General features: G+C 35.4%; 1 protein-coding gene across 9 annotated transcripts in view; it reads left to right on the forward strand.

The window, feature by feature from the left end:
• Positions 1-14,081, forward strand: part of DMD (dystrophin) — an 896,220-nt gene that overhangs the window by 508,015 nt on the left and 374,124 nt on the right. For all 9 annotated transcript variants that reach the window (XM_017733467.1, XM_017733459.1, XM_017733457.1 and 6 more), the window contains 2 exons: positions 3,648-3,795; positions 5,759-5,908. In XM_017733467.1, the coding sequence (XP_017588956.1) occupies positions 3,648-3,795; positions 5,759-5,908 (298 nt within the window). The remainder of the gene's footprint in view (positions 1-3,647; positions 3,796-5,758; positions 5,909-14,081) is intronic.

A 14,081-nucleotide genomic window follows, 5' to 3' on the forward strand; every position in this document is an offset into this window, starting at 1 on the left:
ATAAGACACTTGTCTTGCAGGGTGTTATTTATAATAGAAATAATGTTCTAGCAGGTCAAGAAGAGATGGTAAATTTTAAAGTGCACCTGCACGTCCTGTTAATTGCAACGAAACTTTTAATTCCTTTACTGCATGTTCTTCCTGATTAGAATAAAAAGTTAGATCAATGGAATACCTTTTTTTTCTCTGAAACCCTTCTGTACACACACACACACACATATATATAATATGTATATATGTGTATATATATATATATATATCTGTATATCTATAAAATGTCTCTGAAAGAATTCCTGGAAAGTCTGAGGTTAAAAACATCCCTATCCCACTGATCAACGTTTAAATTAGTCATCAAAGTGAAAAAACCTTTCCTTCATGACTAGTAAAACTTTTAATGTTTTAAGAGTTGCAGCTCAATTCATAAGGGTGATAAAACTGACAGTGTACTTAAGATGAAAAAGGAATCTTGCCAATTGCTATCTCTTCTAGGAGACGAGAAATCTTTTTGATTTCTCATTCAAAATACTATGCAGCTTGATAATTTTGCTCTCGGGTGTATTGAGTTGAATGCTATGCCTTCTCTGTGCCAGAATTAACGTATTTAAACTTGGATCTTTCTCAGGTTTATCCTCAGGGTACCATCACATAATGCCTACACTGAGCTATGCACTTGAAAAATGAGTAGAAGTGATAGGAAACTAAAAACATGGAAGCTGTTGCAGAGAGCTTGGGTTCTGGGGTAGCTGGTCAGGTTGAGAGACAGAGGTTTTATTATGTGGTTTATGGTGTAACACTGTATGACTGAGTCCCAGATTTCCATAACTGGAGCATGGAGGGATACTGTCTCAGAAAGATTTGAAGTTGTGCTTCTGCATCAGGATTACAGGAAGTTAGCTTTTCTTCATTTTTATAGTTGCAGCGCTATGGATCTCAGCATAGATTAACATCTGCCTCATTTTCACAGAAATGAATGTTTTGATTAGCTGGTTTTAGATGGCCTATTTTGGCATGAGAAGAGCATATGACCTCTCAAGTCATGAACATGAACACTTCTCAGTGAAAAACAGTGTAATAAATGTGATACTGTAAAGTTGGTTCTTTTTTGCATGACCAGAACAACCAAAATGGGTAAATCTGTGTGTATCAGGAAGGTCCAGAATTTCTGTCTGCATAACAGTACTCCATAAAATATTCAGAGTTGTAATAAATGGGTATATTAGTACAAGAAATATTCCTATATCTAGGAACATCAGGACTTTTTTGTTGATATTGGACGCGTTTCCAGAAATCCTGGGCAAATGGCAGATCCTGGAAACAGTCATGCAGGATTTTATTATAAAAGCTAAGACAAAACCAAGAAAGTAGGACTGTTAATTCTTTTTCTATTTCTGGTGTTCATTTTTTCATGTATTTGTTTGTATAAATGTGTATATGTGTGTATACATGGTTATAATAATATTTTATATATCCGTAAATAGTTTTGGAGGATTTTATTGTTTTCACAGTAAATATAATCGTTTCCTCTAAAGAAAAATTTGGCACCAGTGGCTTATGTTTGTTTAATCTATAAGCAAATACTGCAGAGCAACTTGTTTCTGAGCTTAAAAAAAAAAAAAAAAAAGAACAGTATTGGGCTCATATGTCTAGTAAATATTAAGATATACTGTTTTAAGAACAAAACTGAATAAATCTGCTGATTTAGAAACCATTTTAGATCTAAAACAGGAACTTGATCTAGAACAGTATTGAGATCCTGTTCAGAGCAGCACAAATTTGCCAAACATTTCAGTTCATATATAAATTAAAACCAGCGTTTTTGTGCTCTAAGTGTAGCTATGAATGTTGATTTTTATGTGTTGAAAATACATTTTCCCTTTGGTAAAGGAGGCTGAGAGGAGATCTTTTTACTCTCTACAACTCCCTGAAAGAAGCTTGTAGTGAGGGGAGGGTTGGTCCCTTCCCCCCAGAAACAAAGGACAGGACAACAAAGAATGACATCAAGTTGGGCCAAGGGAGGTTTAGGTTGAATATTGTTACAACCCACTCCTGAAGGTGGAGTAACTGAGGTTCTTGTTAGTAATAGATCCTTTGGGGGAGATTAGAGTGAAACAACACGGAATGACCAGTTTTCTGTATGTATATGGTGGTTTTATTGTAGAACAGTTTGATGCCAGTGGGAATGAGGTTTGTAACCATTTTGGTTAGTATCTATAGAAATGAAACAATATAAAAGTATAAAGATATCACTTAAGAAAACGTATAAGGAAAAGAAATAAAAAGAAAGGATAAGAGTAGATGGTGGAGAGGAAAGAAAGAAATGCCCATCAGTGGATCAGGTGGCAAGACTTGATTGTTGCAATTTCAATGTCCATTGGTTAAAGTGATGGTCTCAGTCTTGATCCATGGGGGGTGAGGGAAGCCTCCATAACATAAAGTTCAATGGGTTCAGTATATTCAGGTCCAGGTGGGAATACTCAGGTGCCTTCCCTGGGGAGGGGGCAGTTAAATACTCTCTGCTGCAACACTGTGGATCACGCTCAGTCCTCTGGTGGAAGGCTCCACAAATGAGTCTGAGGGTATTTTGGGTATTTTTGATGGTTTATGACACCTTCTAAAACATGACAGCTGCCTGTCATACCAGTGTAGTTGGGCCAGTTATGTCCCATCAGAAGGGATGAATATCTTCAGGCCTTGTGTGAGTGTGAATGTCCCGATACTACATGAGCCAGTTGTGTACGGAAGGAAATTTGCATGAAAAAAACATTATCCCACCTTGCAGGATCTGCTTTTTATTGTTTACTTTTGATAAATATTTAATCTTTCATCTTTCCATGCAGGTAATACTCAGTGTGTGAATAAGTTTGGTGGATAGATTATAAGTATTTTATACAAAACATAATTTTTCTCCTTTAGAAGGGCCCACTCGAAATGTTAATCCCAAGGTTTCGCATTCTTCCAGTGCTCTTTCCTGCTACTCTTGAAATTTTTTGCCTGCATCTCTTGATAACTTCAGAAGTTTTTGCACAAAAGTTCACATCTCAGTATATTTATTTAGTCATAGCGAAAATTAGCAGATGAGTTGTAGATGGAGACAAATGGAGACTAGACATCTAAAGTTAGGTGTCATGAATCCCATCTTATTCCCTCTTACCAACTGCGAACCTTACCTACTTTTTGTGAATCTTAACACAAACTATGTGGCACAGTTACTGAAATATCTTTTTTGCTTAATATGTCCAAATGAGTCTGTGTCACTTTTTACCGGTTCAGTTTGGTAACACTTGATGCTAGAACTGTTAGTTGTCAACATTGAGTTTCCCTGCTGTTAGTTCAAACAGAATTCTGGTCTGAATAATTAACTGCTTTATTTCTTGTGTGCTTGTTGGCTACCTGCCATATGTAATTTGGAAGCTGAATTTAGTGGTGCTGTAAATTACATCTTGAGCTTTTCTTTTAAAATATATTTAATGCCATGTTAAAAGGGTGTTGGTGTTTGATTCATTTTGATATGAAAAAGTCTGTGGCCCACTTATAAAAATAATTAGTATAGATTCTAAGAATTAGTTATCTTTCATCTTTCAGTATGGATAAGCACTTCAATATTAAAATAAATTTATACAAACATTAATTTAACATTTTTATTACAGGATAGAGGAAGAAAAGAATATTTTATCAGAATTTCAAGAGGATTTGAACAAGTTGATTTTATGGTTAGAGGAAGCAGACAGCATTATTCGTATTCCCCTAGAACAAGGGAATGAAGACCAGTTGAGAGACTGCCTGAGCAAAGTAAAGGTATTGTAAGCTCTATTCTTAATGTTTGCTTACTTTATCAATTCTACATTGTAGAAAATTAAAACTATTTTCCAAAATGGTTTCTGGCATCAAACACAGCATTGATATAACTTTTTTAGATAAATCAAAGCAGGGAATTTCAAAGCCCAGGTACAAATATATACTGATCATGCTAAAACCAGAAAAGTAATGGAAAATGTACTAAAAGAAAAGTATCCTGAAACTAGGAAATTAATTGTTATCTTTTTCATCCTCATTTCTTAATTTATAACGTGACTAGTTTATAGGTATAGAATTTCTCTATAGGTGTCTTGTTAACATTTTATAACTTCTCACTTATTAAATGGTATTCAGTATTTCACGAGAGTATCCAGAGCTGCATGCATAATTATAAATGCCAACTCATTAAAATATCACTGCAACATTTTCTAGACTAAACATCTAGGTGACTTATTTTAAGAATACCTACTTAAAAAAACCCCATAAGAATATCAAATATTTGTTTTCAAAGGCTGAAATATTTTCATGAATATGTTAGATTTTGATACTGCTAATAAATATATTCAACAGAAGTTTCTCTGTTTAGTTTTTTGAAGTGTGTTCAGTAGAATGACTATTTTTAATGACTTGTACAATAATAAATTATATTGGAAAACAGATATTACTTATTGAATATATGCCTAAAAGTTTTCCTTTCCTCCCTTGAGGATAAAGGCCTCGTTATCCTTTATGTAAATCCATGTGGAACAAATTCAGCAAGTAATGAATAGAGCATTAAAGAATCTGAAGAAAACTTGTCAGTTTGTTCTATCCCTCTCACAACAAAATATGAAAAAAAGCAAAACCCTAAAGGATTATTTAGTAAAGGTCTATCTTCAAGTTTCTTTTTAAATGAAAATAGGATAAATATAGTTTGAGGAAATGGAGACTCAACCATGTGGTGAGTTTGTCCCTCTGTTTAGCATAAGATTCCATTGAGTTGTTCAGGGAATTTGTGAGCCTCTGTTGTTAAGGATATCAGATCCAAGGCAGAGAAATACTTTTAAGGGGTGTTAGATGCATCTTACAATTTGCAAAAATGATTAAGGGTTTAAAGACTAAATAGATTGTTTAGAACCAGGAAGGCTCCACTCTTCTCACATACACAAATATTTCCTATATAGTATTCACAAGGGATATATGATCCAAAATTAAAGGTGTTAGCATCTCTTATTTGTATCTTGTTTTCAAAGTCCACCTTCTTTTGGAGCTGCACAAAAGAGAATACATCCTAATGGAGCACATGCATTGCCTTGCAGCATGGCTCATTTCATACTTCCCTGCTTTTGTTAATGATAAAGAACAAACAGACAAGGAAAAAAACCCACAACAATAAAACCCTTGAAGAACTTTGTCCTTTAGCAACATTAACCTTACTTGATATATTAAGTCACTTTGACAATATAGGTTTTCAGTAACACTATACATGGTGGGAAGTGGTACATTTTGATGCCGCCTTGCATTTCCTTTTGGCTTTCCTTTTTTTTTTTAATGAACATACATGAACATTCTTAATTAAGAGGTTAAACTGGAGTGGAGGACTTTTTGCCAGATACCATCTGGGTGACTGTTCACAGCCTGGAACATATTAAATCACTTCTCCAAAATGCTTGCTCCATACCATATAAGCTTATTAAAATTGATATACATGAAGTATTGAGTGTCCAGGGCTGGAATTTGTAATAGTGATTAATATCCTGAGAATCCCTGTATTTTGTCATGTAAAACTCTCTTTAGACTTGATTTACCTATACAGTCTCTTTTGGTTTTTTTTTGTTTAGTCTTCTACATTCAGAAAGCAACAGTTATTTTGTGTTGAATTGAGTTTATTCCTTTGGCTGATACACAAATCAATAAGGGTTAAGGGAAGAGAGCTGAAAATTCTACCACAGTTCATCTTAACTGCTGTATTTGTCTATTCCAGTTAAGAGTTGGAGAGCTGCCGCACCACAAGGGAATACTGAAACGATTAAATGAAACTGGAGGAATAGCACTTGGAAGCACATCACTGAAACCAGACACAAAACATAAGCTTGAGAGTACACTGAAGGAGGCTAACCATCGTTTGTTAAAGGTTAGACATATTACTGATATAACTGTGGTATAAAATTTTAATCTGCAGTGAAAGTTTGTATTACATATTTTCTGGTATGTATAATTTTTCTCTGTATGAAGAGACATTTGTGATGATGACATAATGACCCTGAGGAAGAAAAATGGGTACAATACACTGCTCTGAGAAACAGTGATAACAAACTGAGACCATTAGTGACTGGAGTGATGATGTTGCATTCAAATATACTCCCTAAATTACAGTTCTTCTGCTTAAGGGTGGAATGCAGAGCATCATTCTTATAGACCGGCTCTTTTGCTGGTGCAGCAAATATACCAGATTTTGTGATCAGGTGTGTGAAAGGCAAATGTTTGATTTTCTTTATGGAATCACTTCTCAATTCTCTCCTGTTCTCAACCCCAAGGTGGACACTGCAACCACTGTTTCACCTTCTACCACACTTCTTCCAACCTTGAACATTCACTTCTGGTTTTTGTGCAGCAAAGTACCATGTATTTTGCTTTCTGGGATCTCCATACTGACGGAAAGAAGTGGGGGAGGATTTTGTTCTTTTTTATTGCTGAAGTAGCATACTTTTTTTGTTGAAAACTGGTGAAAATGAGTAGTAGATATGGTAAAGAGAGGTAGATAATTTGAGTGTTTTCATGGTAGAAATGATAGAAAGCATTGTCCAGAGTATTATCACCCAAGGTATGGATTAGCCTGGTTGGAAAAAATCAAGGTAGAATCAGCTGAAGGATTTCTGTTGAGACTGATTGCAAAGTCAGCTTAGGACATTAACCTGTGGTATTTGTTTGTTAAAATTACCAGGATGCTGGGGGAAAAAGGAAAAATAATGCATTGTGTTTAGTTCTGGGGGGGGAAAATGTGAGAAAATAATCTTCTGAGCACCTTACTGAAAAGACAAGGTAGAGTTTCTGGTCCAGAATATTACATCCTGGGTTGGTTTTTTTTTACCATTTCCATAAACACAGTTGAATTTCAAGCACAGACCTAAGAAATAAAAAAAAACTTGGTGTGGTAGTCTTACTAGTTTCTTCCTAACAAGAGCAGTCTGGCAAAGTTCAGAATATTAGCTAATGACTCAAACAAAATGGATAATAAATATTGATCACATTCACAAACTCCAGGTTGGACACATAAATCATTATTTCAGTGGCTGGACAGAAGTATCTTTTCCTCTACAAATGGGCTCCTAAAATCAATGTATATAGAAAAATTCAGAACACTTCAAGATCAAAATAGTGTTATTTACTGGCTGAAGGAAGCACGTACATAGCTGAATTCAGGGCCCATGTTAATACCTAAGCTGTGATTTTAAAAAGACAGCATAAGTTGTCAGGAAAAAAAATTATTTTTAGTCAGATTACATAAATATATTTCAAGAAAGTCTGCAATTTTTCACTGAATGTATCATTTTACTGATTAATCATATACCTAAAAACTTGGAATTTTCATTTTCTGCCGGCTGATGCAAAAATGTTTCAGGTCTCTCATCACAGTCAGAGGAACCATGAATGTTGTTGAAAATACTTAGGTTTGGGTGAAATATGGGAGACAAAACTACTGTTTAGTGAACCATTACAATTTACTGAATTTTTAGAATTTTATGTCTCCTAGATCTAATGTGTCTGACAAGATAATTATTCTTGGATTTTATTACTTGAAAAATTTTATTTACTACTAAAAGAGACAAAACCAAGAAAATTAATCCTCCATTTGAGATCATTACTTAACCACATCATTTTTATTTTTGTTATCTACCCATGGAGATGTATAAAACTGAGTTTTCATTGTTCCTTGGTCTCTGAATGTAAAGAATCTTTAAAATGCCGTGGTTTGGGGTTTTTTGTGGGTTTTTTGTCTAGTTTTTTTTACATGAACAGAAATTGAGTTTGAAAATTGCAATATTGAAATCCAAACATCTTCTCTGAAGGTGCTCTCTTTCTCAGGTTTTCTGTCTTCTCTGTGATCTTGACAGTTGTAGAAAACAAAACAAAACAAAAAGAAGCTTATTTGGGGGTTCTGTAAGATTTTTGCCAATGATACTGAAGGGAAAAATAATTATTTTTTCATTTGCATATTTTTTGGTGATACTCATGATTTCTGTAGGATCCTCAATTATTTGTTTCACTTTCTGCCCTGAAAATCTAGGGTATGAATTAAAACTAGAAATCATGGAAAGAAACCCTGCAAGCCTGACATAGAAACTTAATGTTCATTCAGCTGTAGATATGTAAGAACTGGAAAATCCCACAGATATTTACTGTGAGCAAGGCTCACAGGATGGGCACTTTTATATCAGGCAAACTTCTTAGGTCACCTGAGGATGATTCTATAGTCAGTTGTTTTGATGAGGATATATTTTTTGTGTTCCTCAAAGCACAGTAGACTAACATCATCACACAGAGATTTCTCCGTGGCTTTTCTGTCTCTCCACCCTCTCTTAAGAGTGTATCCTATGCTTTAATCCTTTGCTTCAAACCATGTTTTCTTTTCTGGCATCTCTGCTAGAAATGAACATGTAACAATCAACTATTTATGATTATCTCATTTTTCAGTATGATACTATTTTCAAGACATGAAACATACATGACAGTTACACAAATAATGTAAGGTAGGTCCTTATCTGGTGTATACTAGGGTAATTCTGTTTACTTCTGAGAAGCTGGGACAATTTACACCAGCTGAGAATGTGGCCAAATATCTCCTGAAGTTATCACAAATTTTTGTTTTGCCTTGATCTGCCAAGCAGGGGAATAGAGGATAACACCTAGGAGTCTTAACCTTCAAGGTAGACATATTTGAAATAAGTAATGTTCAAACCTTCTTTATAGTCACAGAAACTGTTGCCCTACAGCAATGGAAATAACCTAGAAAAGAAATTTAGTATGAAAGGAATTAAAGTCACATAAAAGTATCTTTTTAGCTTTTACTTCAGAATTGTCTTTGCTTTTGGGTGTTTATATCATGTGCTGATGACCTTGAGAGTAGATATGCGAGGAGTTTATCTTCCTTTGGATAGGAATAATTTTAACATGGTGTTTCTTTAGATAACTTTATTAAATAGTGATTCTAATAGGCTGTTACCTAATACAGTATAGTTTAAGCAGAGAATGAAGATTAAAGCCCACATTTGAAAGGCACGACTTTTAAATTCTATCCTGGTTTTACTTATTGTACCCTCTCCAAAGCCAATATTTCTTGTAAAAATGAAAATAGCACTATCTTTGTGAAGTCTTAATATTAAGAAAAATGAAGTGGTTTATGACCATTTTTATGCTTTCACATCAAGAATTTTTCATTTATTTTCAAAGCTTAAAGTATCTTCTGCTGTAATAGCCAAGTTAGGCAACCGCCTAGTGCTTCAAAGCATACAAAAAGGTACTGGGTACTGGGCACTGGAGTTTGTGATGAATTCGGTTCATGTTATATGCCACCTGCCATGGCGTGTAACAGATCTGTAATGGGTTTCTTACCTTTTACTGTGCAGTAAATGGATTGATAGATTAGGTCTGAGACTAGTGAACCATGGAATCAGAGGTTTGCTGGAAGGAGTTTATTACTCTTTAATATTATTCTTGGTCTGGTGTCAGCCAAGAGCGATGAGCTAAATTATCTGAAAGTAAGCTGGATGCCAAAATCAGCATTCTCCTCATTTATCCACCTTAGTCTTCACAACATCTAGTGTATGTATTATGAAGGTTATTATAAGTGCCTGATGGAGACATTTTGTTTTGCTGCCTTTTAATTTGTCTAGTAGTATTAGTTCTAATTACTAGACACTGAAGAGACTATTTCGCTGTTTATTACCACAGCAAATCAATTTGTTGTGCTATGTGGACAAGATAAAAATTAAAGTGGAGTGACATGGCTATAATTTGTGAACATTTTCTGTACCACCAGAACAGGCATAGGTTGTCTTAGCTTGGTTGATCAAGTGTAGAGAGAAACAGATGGGCCCAAAAGTGCAGAAACACAAAGTCACAACAAGGTTATAGTTCATGTATTGTAACTTGCCTTGAGTAGAAATTATTCATAGATTACCTGCAATGACATAAAATTTCCAACATGTCAGTGCAACTTAATTCTAGCTCACAGTTGGAACTACTGCAATTGCTACTGTTATTTGTGGTATGGAGGGGAAAATATGTTAGAAAATGAATGTTGCAGTTTGATTTCTGTTCTTTCAATTTGAAATAAGAATAGTATAACTGGCATTTTGGGGATCAGAAGGTTGACATTTTCCTGAATTTACTTTCATTTAATGGGTGACCTGAATCCATTAAATATAATAAAGTCTTTTGTTATGCTGAATTACTTGTGACAGTTTGTCATTGATGGATAATTAGGTGTAGCCCACATTCATGTTATCATCAGCTATACTCACGAATGACCTCACATATAGCAAAATTAAGTTTGACGTAAATGTTCATTGGACAAATATGAGAATGTCACAAGCTCTAAGAAACAAGTATATATAGGCTTAATTTTTTTTTTTTTAATTTGCCTATTGCTAGTAGCTAGTATTAATTAAAATTTTAAAATCTAAGCAAAGAAAAATATTTATGAAATACAGTCAAGTCATTCAGGGGTAAAAGTCCGAATTAGCCAATGAGGCCATAAAAGTATGATTAAATACATGTACGTGTGTATATATACAATATATATCATATTATCTTACCGACCACCTTAAAATTCCTTTTTATTCTTGTTTGCCATACAAATCCAGCATATATTAATCATATATTTAAGAAGTTATGCCAAGTATTTTGAATGTAAGAAGAACTAATTGTCAGTACATATGTGCTGACAGCTACACTGAGGTAATATTGATGTAGCTGAATTACCAGATACCAAATAAGTGACTTCAGGAAAATCCTTACACTTTTTTTTACAACAATGTTCTATGCATTTGAGAGAGATTTCACTTGTAATGAACAATGCTCAGATATTACTGCACACCAATCAATGACAATGGTTTGGGCTTTTTAAAACTTCAGTTTCAAGACAGACACTGCCATTGTCTGTCAGGTATTTCATCCATCTCTATTAAGGAAGACCATAGGGGCCTAAAAATCAATGTTTTACTCTTTGCCTGTTTACAAGATAAAGATTATACTTTAATTATATAGACCTGTCTGTATAGCAACATGTGTTTGTAATTAAAATTCCCACAAATGCAATAGTCTGAAATAAATTTTTCTTCAAACCTAGATGTACAGACAGACTGGAGAATGAGATGCTGGAAAGCAGCACCAGGGAAAGGGACTTGTGGGTCCTGGTTGATGAAAAGTTGAATCTGAGTCAGCAGTGCCCTGGCAGCCAGGAGGGCCAAGCATGTCCTGAGAGGCTTCAGGCACAGCATCGCCAGCCGGCCGAGGGAGGGATTGTCCTGCTCTGCTCTGCACTGGGGCAGCCTCACCTCCAGTGCTGGGGGCAGTTTTGGGTGCCTCAATATCAAAAAGATATTAAGCTGTTACAGAGTGTCCAAAGGAGAGCAACAAAGATGGTGAAAGGGGAAGGGGAGGGGAAGGGGAGGGGAAGCCGTGTGAGGAGCAGCTGAGGGCACTTGGTCTGTTCAGCCTGGAGAAGAAGAGACTGAGGGGAGACCTCATTACAGTTACAACTTCCTCATGAAACCTGATGGTGTCCTGTTGATCCTTTTTTTCTGGTCTTCTCAGTGGCAAGGGTCCCACAAAACATAGAGTTCAATGGATTAATATATGTTTAGGCAAGGTGGGAATGCTCAGGTGCCTCCCCAGGGGAGAAGTTTGACACAGTCTCTTGCAACTGATTCTGGGTCTGTTTCACTCTGCATCACATGAAGTCATCTGGTGCAAGGCCTCAGGAGTGAATATGGGGGACTCTTTGGGGGTCTTTGATGGTTTATGGTACCTCCTCACCTACCTCTCACATGAATGTCCTGTGGATCTGGCCTTCCTGGGGTGGGAGGTTTTACAACTGAGCCAGATTGTGTAAGTGAAGATAGGTGTTCACTCCTGTCACACACTCAAAAACTCACCTTCTCCCACCTTGAACCCAGCCAGAGCAGATTCTCAGCACAACTGCTGAGTTTGGCTTTCTTTGTGGATAGATTCTTCTCCCCCCAGTCTTGTTTACTTCTCCCTAGACCTGAGATAATTGGACAATAGCATCACCTTTTTCTTACCTCAAGTTTCCATCAGGTGGCTTAGCTCACAGTCCACTTCCCATCAGGGAGCGCATTTGCGTGGAGAGTGGGCTTTGGTGGTTGCAGTTTCTTTATATAATTTTGCTATAATGAGCAAAGCCCTAAGTTTAACCCCTTAACCATTTCAGGGCCTCACAGAACTCTATGTAGCCTGAGGGATACATATGGTACTTTCTGCTGTAAACCTGGGAAAGGACATTTAGGGCATTATGCATTTATTTTAGAATAATTTTCCTGTCAGAAAATCCTTCATTAAAAATTACTGGAAGAACTATACTCTAAGGCTGCTTTTGGATTTCAGGAACTGTGTAAGAAAAAATGATAAAGAAAAGAAATTCCTGGACTAGATTATTTAGCAGAGATTTAAGGTGGAGGGTCATGTGCTCAAAAATGTCCTTGACAAAGGAGAATTGCTGAGATAGTGGAGAGCAGAATGAATGACAATTAGTTACAAGTATTACATATAAAAATGCAGACTGTGATATACATGATCATATTACCATGGAAGAAAAACAAAGCAAATCTTTGGGGTGGAGGAATATGTTTGTTTGCTTTTTCAAAAGCTAGACAGCCAGATGAAGCAGAAAATTGTTTGGGGCATTGGTCTTTTGGACTGCTTTAGTTTTCTGCATTGATGAGGAAAAAAAAAAGAATTTTTAATAAAAATGAAAGTTGAAAATATTATAAATATCCCATTAAGAAGTTTTTGAAAAAAAAAAAAGACCAAATAAACACCTGCCAAGGTCAGGTCCTGGGACCCCTGCAAGGAAACATGAAATGCTAGATACAAAGCAAATAAAATTCTTCTATATTTAGCAAATGAAATCGATACATATTTTTAGTAGCCTCCTTTAATCTTCCTCTAATAATGCAGTCTTTACTCCAACTTTGTCAGAGACACTATGGCTCATGAGTTTAAAGGAATGACATAGATTTTGTTTTAAAGTCAATATTGAGTTTGCTAATGCAAACGGCCCAGTTAATTAACTAAACGGCGTCCTATACTGAACTTATATGAAACTCTTTCCTACACTGATTGTTTTTCATGAAGAAATGATGCATATAAATTAACTTTTCCCCCTTTCATTTTAAATCGTTCTTTTGTACATGCTCTAGGGATGGTGATTTTTGAGCAGATAAAACTTTCTGAACAGTGGCTGTAAGAATTGCTGTTTTATGTAATCATCTTACAAGTGCTATGGAAGTGTCGGTTATGATTTATCAATAAGTCTGGATTGAAGTTTGCATTTAATAGTTGTTATGACTTCAATTATTTTTTTATTATCCAAGTCCTCACTTGGATGACATCAAACCTGCTTTCAGTCCAGTTATGCTCTGGGCTGATTGCAGTGCAGTCAGTCACTGTCTCTTCTTTTCCTGATATTTGCATTTTTTTCAGAAGTGGAATGGTAAAGAAGAAGCTGCTGCTTGGTTTACATTTAGTAAATGAAGAAATTCATACAGAAAATTCCTCAATTCTTCATACAGAATGCTTCATTTTTCTCTATTCAAGCAATTCTGATTTTTTTTTAATCCTGATACTATCTGTTATCCTACATTTGAAGCCCATTTTCATGAAGTGCTTTGTATATCCAAGTGAACCTCTCAAGAGAGGCATATAAAAATAACGCCGTTGACAGTCTTCACAGATATCCCACAACATACTTTTACTCATATTTATTGCAGCTTATCTTGTTATGCATATCAAGATAGCTAAATTGTAATCCACTCTCAGATTCCTCAAAATAAGATCCATTTATAAGTGCTGTCCTATTAGAGTTTGGTGAGGCAGATAGCAAGAGAAATGGGTACTTTAGTATTACAGGAAAAAAACTGACAGATTTTCACTACTGTTAAAATGTTGGAATTTGGGATTTCTTTGCTCTCCATTTACCACTAAGAAAATTCTTCATATTTTTTCTTTTTTTAAATTACATGTTGAAGAGATGCATGTCCTCATCTATATTCTCGAACAGCTGG

This window comes from Corvus brachyrhynchos, unplaced genomic scaffold (genome assembly GCF_000691975.1).
Source record: "Corvus brachyrhynchos isolate BGI_N302 unplaced genomic scaffold, ASM69197v1 scaffold34, whole genome shotgun sequence".
Classification (NCBI taxonomy): Eukaryota; Metazoa; Chordata; class Aves; order Passeriformes; family Corvidae; genus Corvus; species Corvus brachyrhynchos.